At 36.6% G+C, this 21464-nt stretch overlaps 1 protein-coding gene across 27 annotated transcripts in view; it reads left to right on the top strand.

Annotated features, from left to right (window-relative positions):
• BAZ2B (bromodomain adjacent to zinc finger domain 2B) overlaps nucleotides 1–21464 on the top strand; it is a 409685-nt gene that overhangs the window by 261075 nt on the left and 127146 nt on the right. For 18 of the 27 annotated variants that reach the window (XM_073019726.1, XM_073019727.1, XM_073019730.1 and 15 more), the window contains 9 exons: nucleotides 594–761; nucleotides 1993–2186; nucleotides 9457–9660; nucleotides 9974–10369; nucleotides 16043–16649; nucleotides 18259–18552; nucleotides 20118–20178; nucleotides 20955–21063; nucleotides 21331–21432. In XM_073019726.1, the coding sequence (XP_072875827.1) occupies nucleotides 594–761; nucleotides 1993–2186; nucleotides 9457–9660; nucleotides 9974–10369; nucleotides 16043–16649; nucleotides 18259–18552; nucleotides 20118–20178; nucleotides 20955–21063; nucleotides 21331–21432 (2135 nt within the window). The remainder of the gene's footprint in view (nucleotides 1–593; nucleotides 762–1992; nucleotides 2187–9456; nucleotides 9661–9973; nucleotides 10370–16042; nucleotides 16650–18258; nucleotides 18553–20117; nucleotides 20179–20954; nucleotides 21064–21330; nucleotides 21433–21464) is intronic. The other 9 variants (XM_073019744.1, XM_073019746.1, XM_073019742.1 and 6 more) reach the window with 6 other exon arrangements.

The following is a 21464-nucleotide window of genomic DNA, read 5'->3' as shown; positions in this document are numbered from 1 at the left end:
GTTTTTGAAATCTCCTTTGAGAACTTATTTTTTAGAACATAAAAAGGCCTACTGATTTTGCTGTATTTATGGTTATCTTTAAGTATAGAAGTTTTCTTCCATAAATGTACTTAAGGTATAGTGGATTACAGTAGTCTTATATTCTTATTTAGACTATCTGATTTATCAGAGCCAGATTTATATTGTATGTAATCTGAGGAAAGTCTTAGCATAGGTTGTAGATGTAAACTTAAATTCTAAGGGTTTAAAACAGATGAGAATGGGATAAGTCATCAAAGAGTGAAATACTTCTTTCATATTCCTAGTTTTCACTTTCATTTTTTAAACTGTGGACTACCTTTGTCCTTTACAAGCTTGAACTCCACAAAGCTGCCAAGTGAAGATCCTTAGATACTGGCCTAATGAGAAGAGTGTTAAGTGTACAAGTTCTACTGTTTAAAATTAGGAAAACAATCAGAAGTATGAGCAATTCAGCAGTTTTGTTCCAAGATGAAACTTGAATTATTTTTGAAATAAAACATAGAAAGCCATCGTGATATTAACTGGAAAGTTAATTTATATATTTTTGTTTGGTTGGTTTGTTTGGTTTTGAGGTGCAGAATGGTGGCGAACAACCGATGCTCATACACGTACAGGAGCAACCTTCTTTCCACCATTACTGGGAATTCCACCACTATTTGCTCCCCCAGCCCAGAATCATGATTCTTCTTCATTCCATTCAAGGACTTCAGGAAAAAGTAATCGAAATGGTCCCGAAAAAGGTATCCACATTAACATAAGTGAAGGGCTATAAATCTTCCATTCTCATATATTTTCATAATGTTCAGGTTTAATACCTTTTTTTCGTTTTTTGTTTTTGTTTGTTTGTTTTAATAGAGACAAGGTCTCACTCTTTTGCCCAGGCTGGAGTGCAGTTGTGTGATCATAGCTTACTGTAGCCTCATCCTCCTGGGCTCAAGCAGTCCTCCTGCCCCAGCCTCCCAAGGACTACGGACATGTACCACTATGCCCAGCTACATTTTTAAATTTTATTTTTAATTTTTGTAGCAACAGGGTCTCTGTATGTTTCCAGAGGTCTCAAACTTCTGGCCTCAAGCAATACTCACACCTCAGCCTCCCAAAGCGCTTGGATTATAGGCGTAGGCCACTACACCGGGCCTTAATAACAGTTTTACAATGTTATACTAGACCTTTTCACATTTTCTTGCTTAATTCTTACAATAATTCTTTGAGATTAGAAGTATTTTATTTTTACAGCCAAAGTCAAATAAGTTGTTCAAGAAAATACTGCTTACATATGGATGTGGCCTAGTCAGGATTTTAGCCCAATTCCACTGCTTTTTCCTCTGTATTTCATTACCTCCCTATATGTAACCCAATATAGTGTGTTACTTCTTCTGTAATTAAGTATTAACTTCTTTAAAACTAATAACCTAGTACTGTTTTTTAAATGATCACTAATATTTCTGCAATTAATAACTTGTTAGAATATAATTTGAAAATTATAACAACATTTTAGATGGTTTATTATCTTTCTTTTCACTTAAGTGTTTTACAAAGTTTGTTCTAAAAGGATAACATTTGCATTTCATTATCTTTCTAAACATTTTGTTTAATTGAGGTGAAATTCAGTTAACATAATATTAACCATCTTAAAGCGAACAATTTAGTGATATTTAATGCTTTTGCAATGTTGTACAACACCACCTCTATCTTGTTCTGAAACATTTTTATCACTGCAAAAGGAAACTTTATACCCATTAAGCAGTTGCTCCCCTCTCCCTCAGCCCCTGGAAAACATCAGTTTTCACTTTGTCCCTATAGGTTTACCTATTCCGAATATTTCATATAGATGGAATCATACAATATGACCTTTTCTGTCTTCTTTCACTTACCATGTTTTCAAGTTCATCCAATTGTACGTATATCTGCACTTCATTTTTAAATGATGCAATATTCCATTGTATAAGCATGTTTATTTTTATTTTCAAGGAGTAAATGGGTCAATAAATGGAAATAATACATCATCTGTAATTGGTATCAACACATCTGTACTATCCACTACTGCTTCAAGTTCCATGGGACAAACTAAAAGTACAAGCTCAAGTGGAGGAAATCGAAAATGTAATCAGGAACAAAGCAAAAACCAGCCTTTGGATGCTAGAGTTGACAAAATCAAGGATAAGGTAAGTTATTCTTGGAAGGACTAATATATAACAGATGTATATATATAAAGTTAGCATTCTGAAGGTCAAATCAACAAAATCTATGGTTTAATTTCTTATGAATTACCAACTTTTATTTTTATAGATATGTGTATTTATGGTATCAGTACAAGTATAAATAATACAAATAGTAACAATAGATAAAATGTATTGAGAATTTACTGCATATCAGCTCTTCTCTAATTGCTTTTCATATAATATATATTAACTCCTCCCTATATCCGAAATGAAGTAGCTACTGTTATTACAAATGGAGAAGCAAAGCACCAAAATAATTAGCCACTAAGTGACTGAGCCAGGATTTGAGAGCAAGTGGGTTAACTCCAGTGCATTAGAAAAGAGTGAATAAGAAAACCTTTATTATGGAAACTTTCAAATATACAAAGTAGACAGAATAATCATTTGTACCTATTATTCAGCTTCAACAGTTATCACATCATGGCCAGTTTTATTTCATATATATCCCCAACTTCGCAAGTTATCAATTTATTGCCTCTCAGCTCTAAATCACTCTTTTCCGGTTTGCCACTTGTTGCAATCTTAGTCCTTGTTAGTAGATGGTCCTGGAAGAACACTGGAAGAAGATGGTACTTCTTTTTCTTCTTCTTTCTTCTTTTTTCTTCTTCTTTTCTTCTTTCTTCTTCCCCTTTGACAGGGTCTGACTCTGTTGCACTGGCTGGAGTGCAGTGGCAGAATCTCAGTTCACTGCAACTTCCACCTCCCAGGCTTAAGTTATCTTCCCACCTCAGCTTCCCTAGTAGCTGGGACTACAGATGCATGCTACCACACGCAGATAATTTTTATATTTTTTGCAGAGATGGGGTCTCACTATGTTGCCAAGGCTGGTCTTGAACACCTGAGCTCAAGGGATCTACCGCCTCAGCCTTCCAAAGTGCTGGAATCGCAGGCATGAACAACCACATGTGGCTGGGACTTCTTTTTCTGGTTCTAGTGTTTTCTTCTTTTAATTATGCTGTGGCTGCCAATGGGTGGCTTCCTTGCTGGCTGACAGCTTCTCTACTGATGGTGGCCAGAAGATCCAGTGGTAGTCGAGAGACCCAGTAGTATATACCATCTAGTGAGTTTCATTGGCATCTCATGAGGCAGTTTACTATCAAGTTTCGGAAAGTAGGTGGCTTTCAAGCTAATTTTACTGCCACTGTAGCTGACAAGTTCCCAGCCATGTTTTTCTGGTATCTTAGCAAGCAGTGTTTTATGTGTGTCAGCCTTGACTGTGATACCTCATTGAGTTTCTCTGCCATCCAATGGGCAATAGCCACATCCTCTCCTACAAAGTGTGAAACTCAGCCTTGGGTGAATGAAGGGGTTGGAGGAAAAAGTCCCTTTTCCAAGTTTATCTTTATTTCATTATTCTACCTTAGCCCTATGAAAAGTACATATTCCTACATCTCCTTTGCCTGTATTATTTAGAGGTCACTTTATCCCTCCTAGTAGTTAATCTTCTGTTATTAATCCACAATTCTTTATGTTAAATTTTTCCGTTCAGATTGTTAATGTGGTTTCTTCCTCCTGAGTAGATCTTGTTGGCTCTTTAACTGGTTCCAGTAGTAGGGTGGGTATGCAGTTTGCAGGTGGTAAATTCATTTCTACATTCTGATCACTCTACACTTTTGGATTCCCTCTTCCACATTATGCCAGAAGCTGTGACATCTCAACTTTATAAAATGTATGTCATCACTGAGTCCAGGTTTCATTTATCTCACCAAGTAAGCTGAGAAGCCTCTAACTATATGATCTAGCATATTATGTATTAGATCACTCTTATCAGTGGATTTGGTCTGCTGCAACTTCTGATTTCTTCTTGAATGAGAGGTCCAAGTTAAAGCCTTGTCATCAACTGCAAACATTTGGGAAACAAAGATAAGAGTTGTGTCTTCTCCTCTATGTTTTATAAAAACTGCTTTCAGGGCCTGGTTTTCCAGTGGAAGACAGTCGAAAGTTTGTGATCCTACACACATGATGTTCTTCACCATCTCAGCTGTAATATTGTGACAGGAAGCTTCTGATACATCATAACAAGAATAGCAAGATATGGGTAGCCACTGACTGCAGATGACGTTGATCTGAACTTTAAATCTGAGCTACATGCCTCTTATACTCCAATTTGTAATCCTAAGAACTACTTTATCAAACTTTTCTTTATTGTTTTTCAAGGCAGCACCAAGCTCCATATATTTTCGAGAACAAATGAAACAAAACTGAACAAATACATTTATTTTCTTTTGCTGAGCATATTTCATAGATATATTTCCTCTAAATCTTTAAATTTCCTTCTCAATAGAAAACATTTGCCAGAGTATAGCATGCTTATATGAAGACTTGGGGGAAGGCCATCTGGTAATGCTAAGAAGCTTGACAGTACCCATCACAAAAATGCAAAGGTGCTGTACACAGACCCCAAGACAACCATTTTATTTCCCTTTCAACCCACACCACTGAGCACTCAAGCAAACATGATAAAATATTCTTAATTGTTTCCTCCCAGGGACCCAGGTATCAGTGTCATACTCTCCACCTGTTACTCTGTACCTGCTCTTGGCTCTTCTCCCATAGGATTTGTTGCAATGGCAGTCTCATTAGTGTAAGGACTAAGGGCCTGTCTCTGAGCTGCTGCCAGTTTCTCTGATGCCAGACACTGACTGAAACCATCCATTTCTGATTCCCATAGTATTTTGAACCAAATCCCAGACATCATATCATTGGATGCATTTTTATATGTGCTTCTAAAAGTTAAATGCCCACGCTTTTAACCCTTATGCTATCCTACCTCTTAAGGAGTAGTGCTAAAATCAGCTAAAATCTCTGGTGCCTCTACAATGTGTAAGGCATTGTACAAGACCTTGGAGGCATGAATATGACACAGTTCCTATACTTAGTTCTAATGAGGAACCTGCATTGACATTCCTAAACAGTCAGTGCTGTCATACTAAAAGCTGTTACTAGGAGAACATACTGAAAACTCACAGAGGCACCTCTTTCTGCCCAGTTTTAGAGATAGATTCTGAGGTACCATATTAGTGTCTAAGGCAACTAAGTGGAAATAACATTATAGAGAGATTGTCTATTCAAGTGAGGCATGCTAGAACTTAAGATATCAAAAGAACAGCACTTTCAGATGATATGTGGTTCAGCATGTGTTTGTGGGAGTGGGTTGTTCAAGTAAAATGGAGATAAAGGGCATTGGAACTAAAGAAGAAAATCCTATACTTTTTCACCCAATATTTTTTCAGTTTTCAAAACTTTTTTAAAAAGTTGCTTTATTCATTCTTTTCATGTGTAGTTTGAAAAAAATGTTCTTCAGCTAATTTTGATACCTCCCATGGGAGGTGGGGTACTTACCTCAGCCGTTCTCATTGAAAGTCACTGATTAGTCTACATATGCATTTAGAATAAATATTGATATTTTAAATAATTAAAGTAAAACTAAAATATACAGCCTGTTAAGAAAAAAATAAAACAATTCAAGGTCGCATGAGTTTTATTCCAACCGTCGTACAAGTTATTCTTACCACAGCAACCAAAATAACCTTTACAAACATATCTGGTTTTTTATGGTTTGAAAATATTACATGTTAGGGAATAGTAAGTGGTACTGCCACTGTGGAAAACAGTATGACAATTCCTCAAAAAACTAAAAATTAAATTACCATGTGATTCTGCAATTCTACTTCTGGGTATGTACCCCCCAAAATTGAAAGCAGGGTCTCAAAGAGGTCTCTGTACACCCATACTCATAGCAGCATTGTCCAGAATAGCTGAAATGTAGACACAACTGAAGTGTCTATCAACAGATAACTGGATAAGCAAAATATGGGAGGAGATGCATGTGTACACATACATACATACATACATGTTAATATTATCCAGCTTTAAAAAGGAAGGAAATTCTGATATTTGCTACAACATGGATGAACCTTGAGGACATTATTATACAAAGTGAAGTAAGCCAGACACAAAAAGACAAATACTTTACTGTATGATTCCACTTATTTGAGGTACTTAGACTCATCAGAATTATAGACCAAAGTAGAACGATTGTTGCCAGTGGCTAGCACGGAAGGAGGTGTGCAAAGTTAGTGTTTAATAGATATAGAATTTCAGTTTTACAAGATGGAAAGAGTTAATAGGTATAGACTTTCAGTTTTACAGGATGGATGGCACTGATGTTTGCACAACATTATGAATGTATTTAATATCACTGAACCATACACTTTAAAATGGTTAAAATAGTAAATTTTATGTTATGTGTATTTTTAACAGCAAAAAACGGGGGGGGGGGGGGTGGAAATATGCATCAAATGTCATCACTCCCACCACTAGTGTTCTATCCCACTGGGAATAAAGTCCTTGCCATGGCTTATAAGAGCTGTGTGATCTGACCTCTACCAGTTCATACATGCTTATTTCCGTCCACTGTCTCTCCTGGTTCATTATGCTCTAACTGGTCTGCTGACCTTTTCATTTTTGAACACATCCAACCAACTTCTAGCTGGTGGCTTTTTCCTTTGCTACTTCCCGTCTTGAAAGGCTCTTCTCTTATGTCCTTGGGTGATTGGCTCTTGCTTTCCCTTGGGAGATGACTACGTGTAAAGCAAAGCCCCACTCCACTCCCCAGCACACATTGTCTATCCAGTTATTCTGTTTTACTCATGGTATTTATCACTCAAAACAGTTATTTAAATTGTTTGTTGATTCTCTTCTTCTAGTTCTCACTAAGCAGAGCTGGTGTCTGTTTCTCACACCCTTGTGTCCCCAGAGACTTGAGCAACTATGCCTGGTACATCATAGCCTTGAATATGTATTTGTTTTGTTATTAAAAGAAATAAGTATACAGTGAAATGAAAGTTCAAGGAGAGGATTCTGAAAAGTTTTCCCAGATTGAATGGGGGAAAATTAATAAACTGTGATACAAACCCATCTTTTCCCTATTTCTCTAATACTCACACTTCTCATTTCTCCTTGTTTTAATGAGTACTAAATGTGTTACCTTATCAAACTAGAACTCTTTATACATGGCAAAAGTACACTTGGCAGACACTCCCTGCATCAGAATCACAGTAAGTGCCCAGTTTAGAAGTGGGACTCAGGAATGTTATGCACACTAAAGCTTCAGAACCAGCACCTCTGGATGACTACTCCTGGGGAGTAGAGTCCCCATTTCTCATGCCATCTTTAAATAAAAAGCTACACACTTATTCCTTGGGCATTTAAATAGGAGTTAATTTTTCTTTGCTAAATCACTGTCACTCTCATTTCTTTTCTTTCTTATCCCTTACTAAAACAAAAATGTTTATTTCCATTTAGGTACCTTATGCTTTTCAGTCTTACTATACATGCTTAGAAAACTACAACAGATTTTGGTTGCAAAGAAGTAGCTGTTTCTTTGACAAACAAATGGTAGTCTTAATATTAATATATTATTATTGCCCTTTAATCTCTACCTTGTGATCTTTCTCATCTTGTGGTTCTCATACAATTCCAATTCAGTTTCTCATTCCTGCCTGCCCTGCTTTGAGGGAAGAAAACTCAAGAAATGATGGGAACTATTAGTCTGCTTATTGAAGTGTGTATCTTTGAAGAAGGCCTTCTGTTAGCTGGTTTGGAGCAGTTAAAACAGAGTCATTGCAAGGCTGGCTGTGGTGGCTCACACCTGTAATCCCAGCACTTTGGGAAGCTGAGGCGGGTGAATCATGTGGTTGGGAGTTCAAGACCAGCCTGGCCAAGATGGGGAAACCCTGTCTCTACTAAAAATACAAATATTAGCCGAGCGTGGTGGCGGGTGCCTGTACTCCCAGCTACTCGGGAGACTGAGGCAGAGAATTGCTTGAACCTGGGAGGCAGAGGTTGCAGTGAGCTGAGGTCTCGCCACTGCATTCCAGCCTGGGCGACAGAGCGAGACTCTGTCTCAAAAAAATAAAAAAACAGAGTCATTGCAAACAGAATATAATGGCGGGAGTGACTCTCCTCACTATATGAATGTTACCTGAATCAGTGTTCAGAAGACACAATAAAAAGACTATAGATTTGCAATTTGTAACCGTGGCTTCAATGTGGCTTTCTGTTGTGGAGATATATTACTGTATTTCATTCCCCAATCCTGAGTAGTCATGAAAGGATGTATTTCTGTTAATATCATAACTTTTGTAATTTATTGTTATTCTTTCTATATTTTGTTCTTTATCAGCAAACGCCATTAAATGTTCCTAGATCGTACTTAATCTTCTTGCTCCATCATTTCACTGTTTCTCCTTTTCAGTCTTTCTATTGGTGAAATTTTAACTTTCCCTTTGTTAAATAATTATAAATATTTTCAATGTTCTACGTGACAGAGCTTGTACTTTTTATTGAGGAGTTCTAAGTTACTTGATTGGTTTGTTAATTTGTTATAATTCATCTCATGATTTTTGCTGTTTTTATCCACTACTATTGTGTGTTCTTGAACACAAAACTTCACTTTTATGTGACCTAGTGCCACTTTCTACCAGCTTTAGATTTTATTTTTCTTGCAGAGTCTTAACTGTTCCAGAAATAAATCTCTCTCTTTATATTTATCTACCTTATCTTCTACCTTTTTTAATCTTTTCTGAAATGAAACATAAAGAGTTAAATTCCTTGACCGTAACTAAAGCAGCAGCATAAGACTGTTGCTACCCTACTTTATCTTCTCTACAGCACTTATTATTATATGGAATGATTTGTTTTTATGTTAAGCATCTGTCTATACTCCCCTATCACCAGCACTAGTAAGTTTCTTGAAGGCAAGGACTCAGTCTTGGACACACCCAGAAAGGTGTGTGTGGCATGTTATAGGTAAATGTTTGGCTACTGACTCATTGTCTGCAAAAAGAAAAAAGATTAAATGTGTAACTTTTGATGTATGTATCATAGTTGGAATCATTTTGTGAACTGATCTTTTTAGTCTGTTGCACATTTTGAAGATTAGCAGCCATGTGAATACATCTACACATATGCTGTATTGATATTTTCAATATTCTACATGACAGAGCTTGCACTTTTTATTAAGGAGTTCTGTCATGTAAGTTAAGTTGATCAGTTTGTTAAATAATTATCCTTACAATATGTGACTTTTTCCTACAATAACATTTTGAGATTGAAAATAGCGTTTGAAAATTAAAAAGAGCATACCTTTTATTGAAACTTGAATGTTTTTGAAAAATAAAGTCTTGCCAACTGCCTTGTCATTATCCAGAAACCAAGGAAGAAAGCAATGGAAAGTTCCAGCAACAGTGATAGTGATTCAGGCACATCATCAGACACCTCAAGTGAAGGCATTAGTAGTAGTGATTCAGATGATCTAGAAGAAGATGAAGAGGAAGAAGATCAAAGTATTGAAGAAAGTGAAGATGATGATTCTGATTCAGAGAGTGAAGCACAACATAAAAGTAACAACCAGGTATAATTTTTTTCATGGACAGTATCCAAACATTATTCATATTTAGAAATTAACTGGTTTATCTTGACTCTCAAAGTCTGTAGTTTTAAAGTTAATCATTACTTTGAGTTCATACTTTTGCCCAAGAAAGAAGATGAAGAAATATTTTTAAAGGGACATATGGTATTTCTTTTATGAATTTTTAGATTTTTAGATATTATCATAAGGCATTAGGAACACTTTTAAAGTATCCGTTTTTATCTCCAGGTCTTACTGCTTGATAGTCTTTATCTTAATAGATGTTAGGAACTTACCTTTTCATTTTTATTTCTAGGTGCTATTACATGGTATTTCAGACCCAAAAGCAGATGGACAGAAAGCAACTGAAAAAGCCCAGGAAAAAAGAATACACCAGCCATTACCTCTTGTGTCTGAATCCCAGACTCACTCATCATTCCAATCCCAGCAGAAGCAGCCTCAGGTTTTGTCACAGCAGCTTCCATTTATTTTCCAAAGCTCTCAGGCAAAGGAGGAATCTGTGAACAAACACACCAGTGTGATACAGTCTACGGGATTGGTGTCCAATGTGAAACCTTTATCTTTGGTAAATCAAGCCAAAAAGGAAACTTACATGAAACTCATAGTTCCTTCTCCTGATGTTCTTAAAGCAGGGAATAAAAATACCTCTGAAGAATCTAGTTCATTGACCAGTGAATTGAGATCCAAACGGGTGAGTTACAAATTATTTATACAAGAATTTTACTACTAGAAACAGATAGAGCTTCTATATTGTCTTATAATACACAAGTTTAAGTTAAATTCTACCCTCATTTTTATACCTTCTTAGTCTCCAGGAATAGAATATGTACATCAGAAAACTAAATGTCTCTCATTTTATATTCATATATGTATCTGTTTAATGTATTTTTGGCAATGCAATCATGTCATTCCAGCTCCCCTGCAACCCATCCCTAAGATAAGCCCCCACACCCAAGATCTAAGGATTTAGAAATAAGGGGATAAGTATGTTTGAATAAGACAAGCTTCACAATTACTTGGGTTTAAAATTAATGTCCTTTTTTTCCTAATACCAATTTTTTTTTTTTTTTTTTTTGAGACAGGGTCTCGATCTGTTGCCCAGGCTGGAGGGCGGTGGCTCAATCTCAGCTCACTGCAACCTCCACCTCCCGGATCCAAGTGATCCTGCTGCCTCAGCCTTCCTCATAGCTGGGACTACTGGCGTGTGTCATGACACCAGACTAATTTTTGTGTATTTAGTAAAGATGGGGTTTCACCATGTTGGCCAGGCTGATCTCAAATTCCTGACCTCAAGTGATCTGCCTGCCTCGGCCTCCCAAAGTGCTGGGATTACAGGCGTGAGCCACCACATCCAGCCAAATATATTCTTTTTCAAAGAAATGGACTCAAGTAATTTACCTCTATAGTTCTAGAATGTATACATTTTAAGTGTAAAAACCCTTCATAAAGAATCACTTTTCTGGCCAGACATAGTGGTTCACACCTGTAATCCCAGCACTTTGGGAGCCAAGGCAGAAGGACTGTTTGAGCCCAGGACTGTTTGAGACCAACCTCCACCACATAGTGAGACCTTGTCTCTACCAAAAAAAAAAAAATTCCTTTGCCATTCTTAATGAATTATATGAAATATAACTTCTACTTACACAAATACTGGAAACACTCTTCAGAGAATTTTCTCATCTTTGTTTTTCTTGCTGTTGATTTTACTACATAGACTACCTTCATATGTCCAGCAAAATTCTAATAATTAAATGAGTATTGCTTTTTATTCTAGAATCAGCCTAGAGTAGCAAACCATTATGTTTGAACACAATATTACAAACATTATCATTAGGCAACTTAATTAGATAACACTTGTAGAGCATTTACTGTTTGCCAGCCATTGTTTTAATTGCTGAACATACATTAACTTACTGGTCATAACATCTATGAGTGCTACTAATATTATCCTCATTTACAGATGATAAAATTGGACATTCACATTAGACTCAACTCTAAAAGATTACCTTCTCTTTGTCAGTACCTATTATTGAGTTAGAGGTACCTACCTGCATCCCTCATTAGTTCGTTATTTTCTTAAAGGTTATTTAATCACTGAATCCTTCATTCAGTACCCTTACACTGAAGACAATGTAACTTAAATCCATATAGATTGATTGAATACATAGACCAGGAGTGGAATTTTGTAGATCTTATGTCAGCTTTCTTTTATCAACTTTTTTTTTTTTTTTTTTTTTGAGGCAGAGTCTCACTCTGCTGCCCAGGCTGGAGTGCGGTTGCGGGATCTCAACCTCGGCTCACTGCAAGCTCCGCCTCCCGGGTTCACACCATTCTCCTGCCTCAGCCTCCCAAGTAGCTGGGACTACAGGTGCCCGCCACCACACCCAGCTAATTTTTTTGTATTTTTAGTAGAGACGGGGTTTCACCGTGTTAGCCAGAATGGTCTCAATCTCCTGACCTCATGATCCGCCCACCTCGGCCTCCCCAAGTGCTGGGATTACAGGCATGAGCCACTGCGCCCGGCCCTCTTTTATCGACTTTTATCTGGAGGACTTTTTGTGATCTGCAGGGTCTCGGGGAGCAAGAGCTTGGAGGTAGGACAGGTTTTGGAACTCGTCTCCTCTTCCCGTCCAAATGGGTTTTGTTTTTTTTTTTTAGGCAGAGTCTCGCTCTGTTGCCCAGCCTGGAGTGCAGTGGCGCTGTCTCGGCTCACTGCAAGCTCCACCTCCCGGGCTCAAGCATTCTCCTGCCTCAGCCTCCCGAGTAGCTGCTACTACAGGCGCCCGCCACTACCCCCAGATAATTTTTATATTTTCAGTAGAGATACGGTTTCACCATGTTGGCCAGGCTAGTCACAAACTCCTGACCTCAAGTGATCTGCCTGCCTTGGCCTCCCAAAGTGCTGGGATTACAGGCGTGAGCCACCGCGCCTGGCCCCAAATGGATATCTTAAAGCAGCAAGAGGTTTGCTGCTATACAGGTCTCAAATTTCTCTCCCATCTCCTTTTTACACATCACCCCTGATTTTAAAAATGATAATATGTGTACTATAAAAGAGCAATTTGAATAAGATATAGAAATCTTTGGCTGTTATTAAAAACTTATTGGTGTCAATATATGGGAAGTGATTCTTTAGAATTACAGTGAGGAACACTGTAATTGTTGCAGAAAATTAAAATACAAAACTAAGGGACTTTCGTTTTCATGGCCCTTTGGACCTGTATATTTAGAAGAAAAACTTACTACCTATAAAAAAAGATTACAAAATTATTACATAATTATGTTCTAACAGACGAAATCACTCATTTTTCTGCTGAAAATTTAAATCTTGTATATATTAAAGTATTTTATGTAAGAATTTTGCTATAAAATTACATCGAAAAAGTACATCTAACTAGTATAATTTTCTGTAATTTACTGAATAATTACTAATTAAGCACTTTCTCTTTGTAAGATATTGCCTTAGGTACAAATATTTTGTGACAGTTTTTATTTGCAAAGATTATCTTAATTTCTAAACTAATACAGCATAGTTGTTTTTCATAAATGAAAAAGTTTACATTGCTTACTGCTTGTTAGTACTACTACTTTAAAATATTTAATAAGTATTTCAGGCTGAGTGCAGTGGCTCATGCCTGTAATCCCAGTACTTTGGGAGGCCAAGAGCAGGTGGATCACGTGAGGTCAGGAGTTCAAGGCCAGCCTGGCCAACATGGTGAAACCCCTTCTCTACTAAAAATCCAAAAAAAAGGCTGGGTGCGGTGGTTCACGTCTGTAGTCCCAGCACTTTGGGAGGCCAAGGCAGGTGGATCATAGGGTCAAGATATCAAGATCATCCTGGCCAACATTGTGAAACCCCATCTTTACTGAAAATATAAATATTAGCTGGGTGTGGTGGCATGAGCCTGTAGTCCCAGCTACTCGGGAGGCTGAGGCAGGAGGATCGCTTGAGCCGGGGAGGCGGAGGTTGCAGTGAGTCAAGATCGCGCCACTGCACTCCAGCCTGGAGACACAGTGAGAGACTCTGTCTCAAAAAAAAAAAAACAAAAAAACAAAAAAATTAGCCAGGTATGATGGCACGTGTCCGTAGTCTCAGCTACTCAGGAATCTGAGGCAGGCTTGAACCCAAGAGGTGGGGGTTGCAACGAGCCAAGATCGTGCCACTGCACTCCAGCCTGGGTAACAGAGGGAGACTCTGTCTAAAAATAATAATAAGAAGAATAAATACAATATTTAGTAAGTATTTTATATAACGTTCCATCAGCATTTACACTTGCGAAATCTCCATCACAAATCTTTGCTGATTTGAGTGTTAGGAGCCCAAGTCTGATGCTGACAACACTGCTGATTTTAATTTCAAGGCAATCATTTTCAATGTAGAATTTTACCTTAGATTAAGAAATTCTACTCCTTCTGTTAACTGAAAAGATCTTAATAATTCTGCTGCTGCTTATTTTTATGTAATATTTTAATCATAGTAGCTTAATAAAAATCATGATTGTATTGTTTTTAAAGAGATTCTAATAGTTAAATAAGTTTTTGTTTCTTTATAGACATAAATTTTATGGCTTAATGGTTTATAATCTTTTCCAAGGAAATTGTATTTTTCTAAATTTGTTTACTCTGGAATGTTACTATGCAAAGGCACACTAAAGTAGAACCCACAGAATGTCCATTTCCACCAGCTTAGTGTCTTAAATCTTTGCTTCAAAGAAGTTCTTGCTCAGGAAGTTACTCATTCAGCAACCTAAAATTGTTTTTTGAGCACATACCAAGCACAGGGTTCTGAGCAATGTCTTAGGAAGACCATAAAGGTGAATAAATGAGTGTTTCTACCCTGAGGAATTTATCAAAGATGTTATCTCCTTAGAGATTTCAGGCATATAGGCATATGCTATGTATACTAAAGATGGTGTGGCATAAGAGTACATATAGTCGCCAACTTAAACTTGTTTGACTTGGCTGGGCGCAGTGGCTCACACCTGTAATCCCAGCACTTTGGGAGGCCAAGGCAGGTGGATCACAAGGTCAAGAGATCGAGACCATCCTGGCCAACATGGTGCAACCCTATCTCTACTAAAAATACAAAAACTAGCTGGGCATAGTGGTGCATGCCTGTAGTTCCAGCTACTTGGGAGACTGAGGCAGAACAATCGCTTGAACCCAGGAGGTAGAGGTTGCAGTGAGCCGAGATCGCACCACTGCACTCCAGCCTGTCAACAGAGCAAGACTCCGTCTCAAAAAAAAAAAAAAAGAATTGTTTGACTTATGATCTTTCAACTTTACAATGGTGCAAAAGCTATACACATTCAGTAGAAATTGGTACAATAGTCCCTTGATGCTGGGCAGCAGCAGTGAGCCACAGCTCCTGCTTGGCCACATGATAATGAGGTCAGACAACCGATACTCTACAGTGTACTGTGTTGGTAGATTATTTTGTTCAACTTTAGGCTAATGTAAGTGTTTTCAGTATATTTAAGGTAGCCTAGACTAAGCTGTGATGTTTGGTAGGTTAGGTGTATTGTATCTCTTTTTGACTTAATGATATTTTCAACTTTCGATGAGTTTATGGGGAAGTCACCCCATGGCAAGCTGAGGGGCATCTGTATAAAGAGGTAAAAGAGCTCAAAGGAAAGAGGCAAAGAATGCTGGGAAATTTGGAAAGCTTCTTGGTTTGGATCTTGAAGAATAAACAGTATTTTGTCAGCTTGAAATTTCTTTTCTTTTTTTTTTTTTTTTTTTTTTGAGACGGAGTCTCGCTCTATTGCCCAGGCTGGAGTGCAGTGGCCGGATCTCAGCTCACTGCAAGCTCCACCTCCCAGGTTCACGCCATTCTCCTGCCTCAGCCTCCCGAGTAGCTGGGGCCATAGGCGCCCACCACCTCGCCCGGCTAGTTTTCTGTATTTTTTAGTAGAGACGGTGTTTCACCGTGTTAGCCAGGATGGTCTCAATCTCCTGACCTAGTGATCTGCCCGTCTCAGCCTCCCAAAGTGCTGGGATTACAGGCTTGAGCCACCACGCCCAGCCTGTCAGCTTGAAATTTCTAAGAGGAGGCTATTTCATGCAAGAAAATGGTTTTAGGTTTGGATTATTGTGAAAATGGAAGCAACAGTAAAGCAAGGAGGATAGTCAAAAGGTGTATAATTTTTAAGGGGTAAAAGCTAATTAAATTTTAGTTAGTTACAGCCGAAATGTAGCAACCAACTAGTCATAGCTGTTGCTACTTTTACAGCACTTGTATATCATGATTTAAATTTGTGTGTGATATGATAGCTGTAATTTGTTTTCAGATATTGAAAGCAAATAAAAGCAATCTTTGTTTTGTGGTACATTTTGTTGTGTTTTTTAACTTATGTTTCAACAGGAACAATATAAACAGGCATTCCCATCACAGTTAAAGAAACAAGAGTCATCTAAGAGCCTGAAGAAGGTTATTGCAGCTTTGTCAAATCCAAAAGCAACCTCTAGTTCACCAGCACATCCAAAACAAACATTAGAAAACAACCACCCAAATCCATTCTTGACAAATGCACTTTTAGGTAATCACCAACCAAATGGAGTTATTCAAAGTGTCATTCAAGAAGCTCCTCTAGCACTTACTACCAAAACTAAAATGCAGAGCAAGATTAATGAAAACATTGCTGCTGCAAGTAGCACTCCTTTTTCCTCACCTGTAAATTTGAGTACAAGTGGGAGAAGAACCCCTGGCAATCAGACACCTGTAATGCCCTCTGCCTCTCCCATCCTGCATAGTCAAGGGAAAGAAAAAGCAGTTAGCAATAATGTAAACCCGGTAAAAACACAGCATCACTCCCATCCTGCAAAACCTTTAGTGGAACAATTCAGAGGAACAGATTCAGACATTCCCAGTAGTAAAGATTCTGAAGATTCAAATGAGGATGAAGAGGAAGATGATGAGGAAGATGATGAGGAAGATGATGAAGATGATGAATCTGATGACAGCCAATCAGGTTATTTTCATTTTAAAATTTAAAGTATTTCTCTAAATGCTATATGAACCAGACATTTTAAAGCATTTCTTAATTCAGACTTAAAATCACTGTGATTTACTGTGTTTCACACAGCTTTGTGCATTTCTATAATGAGCTCGTAAAATACAGGAGTAATTGATACTGGAAATCTTAAGTCACATTCTCAGCTTGTTATTCATTTGACATTAAACAAATAATCACTTTAGGATGAATACAAATGATGCATAAATTAAGACATAATTTCATCAACTTGCTTAATTTTTATTTCATTCAGGACCACTCTTCTTTCATTTCTTCTGCTACTTGTTAAAATGTATCACCAGCTGTTTTGAACAAAGATAGAATTATAGTCATAGTCATTCAGAAAGTACCAAAAACCTAAATCTCTATGAATGTTCCATCAATAACAGAAAATTTGTTAAATAACATATAGATGACTCTCTGATTTAATTTTGAGTCACTTTTTTTTTTTTTTTTTCCTGGATCGGGGGTTAACTTCTTTGCATTTTTATTTTCCTTCCCTCTCCTCATTCCACAGAAGATTGAAAACATAAAATACAAGAGAACTTAAATTGTGAATACAAAAATGAAATACATATTATAAACATTTGTGGATTTGTTACTGGTCAACTACAGATTCAACTCATTTTTTTAGCAGCTAATCTGAATAGGAAAATATACTCAGCTGTACAATTTTTAGTGTCTATAAGTTAAAAACAAACTTCGTGCTCAGGGTAAGAACCACTCTTCCTGGGGGTTCCATAAAACAACTTTGTATGATAGATCATAAATATCAATATTCATTACTTTAAAAACTTAACTTTTATAATGAATTTCAATATAGGCAAATGATATCACACAAACCAGAATTCCACAGAAGCTATTGTTCTGTGAACTATGAGGAAACAGTCTAAATATTACTCCTATGTTTATCAAGTTTAATCTAGTAATAGATTTTACATATCTAGAGGAACGGATGCATCATACATAGAACTACATAGGTAGAACAAACTTAAATTATTGAATTATCCTACTATAATTATTTCTGTAGGCCTAGTTTTTTGAGAGGCCAGAAAAGCCTGATGAAGTCTTGTATGTAAATAGAAAAACTGCAGCCAAAAAACCAAGAATCTCCTGTTGAAACTGGTTTTCTTTTACTCCAGAGCCCAAATGGAAGTATGATGGTAGTTCCAGATTTCTCTTTCTCATATTTGACTTACTATACTTCAGAAGCTATTGGAATCTGTTAGTTTGAATAGTCAATTTAATCCCCATTTACTTTAGTTTCTCCATTAAATAAAAAATTATTTTGACACCAAGCAGAACTCATCATGTGAATAATGTCACATGAGAACTGTTTTATGATTAAAGTGTTGAGTAAAACTTACACTTAAAAAAATTTTTTTTGAAGATTTATATCCTGTATACACTGTTCTCAAATAGCTTATAACATTTACTCTGTAGGAAAATTGCTCATTTGAGTTCTCATTCACAGTTGCTGGTTCCTGAGCTAGTCCATTTAGATACAAACTGCAAATTATTGGTGATTATCTAGTTATAATATACAAATGCTTCTTTTACTTCCCAGAATCAGATAGTAATTCAGAATCAGATACAGAAGGATCAGAAGAAGAAGATGATGATGATAAAGACCAAGATGAATCAGATAGTGATACTGAAGGAGAGAAAACTTCAATGAAACTGAATAAAACAACTTCCTCTGTCAAAAGCCCTTCCATGAGTCTTACAGCTCACTCAACACCTCGTAACCTCCACATAGCAAAAGCCCCAGGCTCTGCTCCTGCTGCCTTATGTTCTGAATCCCAGTCACCTGCTTTTCTTGGTACATCTTCTTCCACACTTACTTCAAGCCCACACTCTGGTACCTACCCTTTATTTTTATTATTCTAAAGTAGAAGTCAAACCATAGCAAGAATTTTTATTGATAGAGTGTTCTGGAAATGATCTCACTGGAATCAAGATTAAAATTAGATTTAAGTTGGCTAAGGAAGGTCAGCATGTATTTTCAAAGAATATGACCTGGTCTTTTTTTCCCCCCTGATTTTCCAGTTTAAGGATCTGATTAATGACAGTTCTTTTGGTTTTGAACCTTTTCTGCTTTTGTGTTCAGTTTGTGCTTCTAGAATGTAGAATTTAACAGTTGGACTTTTTTGTACACTTGACCCTTGAACGCAGGATTTAGGAGCACTGGCTCCACACACAGTCGAAAATCTACATGGAACTTTTGGCTTCTCAAAAATTTAACTGTTAGCCTACTATTGACCAGAAGCCTTACTGATAACATGAATATGTTGTATGTGTTCTATGCTGTATTACAATAAAGAGAAAAGACAAATGTTAGTAAGAAAATCATAAGCCAGAGAAAATATATTGACTCTTCATTACGTGGAAGTGGATCATTATAAAGATCTTCATTCTCATCTTCATGTTGAATAGGCTGAGGAGGAGGTGGATTGGTCTTGCTGTCTCCTGGGCGACAGAGGTGGAGGAAAATCTGAATATAAGTGGACTCACACAGTTCAAACCCATGTTGTTCAAGGGCCAACTGTACTTTATAAAAAAGCTCACTTGGTTACTTAAGATGCTATCTGCCCAACATATAGCCAGTGTCGTTTCTATTAGAGAGTAGCAATCTTATTCCATTAACATGCCATGTCCTTTTTTTTCCTATTTGACTTTTTATAAATTCCTAGAGGTCTTCATTAAACATTTCTACATTTAATATTCCAAAACTACTCTCAGTTCTCATTCCATGTCTAAGAAAATATAGATGTATACAGTAAAATATTTTGTTATTTTACTTATTTCATTCTCCTCTTGTCAATTTCTAGCTTTGCTTTCATTTACCACATACCAGTATGATAGCCTACTAATTTTAGATGAGTTTATTTATGTTTGTGAAACTTGATCTCAGTCTTTGAAAATTTTTACATAAAATCATAATCCTGTTCCTTGGTGGTTTAGGTTAATTAAAAGACCTGGTAGTGTTTTTGACTATGGATGTATGTGGACATAGAAATTAAATCATCTTTAAATGTATGAGCCAGCTGTTGAAATTTTTCAGCATCCGAAAACTCATATTTTCAAAGTCAACAATTTAAAAAAGTTTTCTGAAACCTCTATTTCTGTCCTTCTCTAGCCATTTCTTTAATAACAAAATGAGAGGAAAGGTATATATTTTTACCTTGAATTGTATTTTCTTTAGAGAAAAAAACTAGTTATTCTGTCATTCAGACCTAAAAGAACAAGAGAGCCCCCTGCCTTATACAGTGTTTTATTGAAAACCATCTAAAAATCATGTATAAATTATACACTAAATAATCCAAGTCATTAACATATACTTTTTAAAAGAAAACTTTCTAAACGATCAAGATTATTATCTCTGTTAATGAATTTTTTATATTAACCAACTGAATTTTTTTAAAGGCACTTCCAAAAGAAGAAGAGTAACAGATGAACGTGAACTGCGTATTCCATTGGAATATGGGTATGCAAAATAAGGTTTCCCTTTTTCTTTTTCCCCCATATATTTATGCATGTTTGATGTATACTTGATTTCTCATTCTCTACAATTAATAAAAGAAGTACATAGCTGCATAGTATTTATTAGAGCGGAAGAGCCAGAGCAAAGGGCAAGGAATTTGGTATATCAGAAAACTGAAATTAATCCTGTTTCCTGAAGGTATGGCAGAGCTGGGGTGGGATGATACAGCCAAGTAGGAACATGACTGATAAAGAACCAAGAGCAAATCAGATGGCAAAGGGCAGGAGTACAGCGAGATTGTAAGAAGTTTTTGTGAAGATAGAATTAAAGGACAGTAAAAGCTACTTTGGTCAAAATTGAGGGACTCAACCAGAGTTTGGCTAAAATGGTTTAATTAGAAATGACAGCTTTTAGACTGAATGTACGTGAACCCCAACAGCAGAGAGCCAGGTTTACTTTACTCCTCCGTTAAAGCTTTTCAGATGTAAAAATCACTATACGTTGACACGTTACTGAAATGTCAGAGTACCCAAAGTAATCAATTAATGATTTCTAAACATTTTGATGGAGTTTAATATATAAATTGAATAATTAATTTTTTAGTTGAATTAGCTAGAAATCTAAATAATTTTGACAGTTAATATATTTGGGTTGTTTGAGGAGTTTTTGTTTTCATTTTTCATGTTTTCTAGAGAACATGTATACTTTAACTTATTTTTAATTTTTAAAAGCTGTCTTAAAATTAAGTATGTTATAACCTTCATTTCTATTATGTGTAGCTGGCAGAGAGAGACAAGAATAAGAAACTTTGGAGGGCGCCTTCAAGGAGAAGTAGCATATTATGCTCCATGTGGAAAGAAACTTAGGCAGTACCCTGAAGTAATAAAGGTACATACTTTTCACCAAATAATGTACATTTGGTGCCTATTAAGCATGATCATGTACAAAAAAAAGTGTACTCCTTTCTCAGATAAAGTTCCTTGATACTAAATATTCTCTTGTATGGGACTATTGTACTTAACCTAAATTGATCTCCTATAAATTTATAGCCCTTTGATAGAATATGCAAAACATTAGTGTCCTGAAGCTAGCTATACATCAAAGCTGGGTTGTAATTATTAAAACCTGAAGTGGAAAAATATGTGATTTTTTCAGTATCTCAGCAGAAATGGAATAATGGATATCTCAAGGGACAATTTCAGCTTCAGTGCAAAAATAAGAGTGGGTGACTTCTATGAAGCCAGAGATGGACCGCAGGTATCCACTTTTTAAAAAGTATAGTCTTTGAA

This window comes from Chlorocebus sabaeus, chromosome 10 (genome assembly GCF_047675955.1).
Source record: "Chlorocebus sabaeus isolate Y175 chromosome 10, mChlSab1.0.hap1, whole genome shotgun sequence".
NCBI classification, from domain to species: domain Eukaryota; kingdom Metazoa; phylum Chordata; class Mammalia; order Primates; family Cercopithecidae; genus Chlorocebus; species Chlorocebus sabaeus.
The sequence above is the reverse complement of the archived record's forward strand: the minus strand, read 5'-3'. Positions and strand labels throughout refer to the sequence as shown.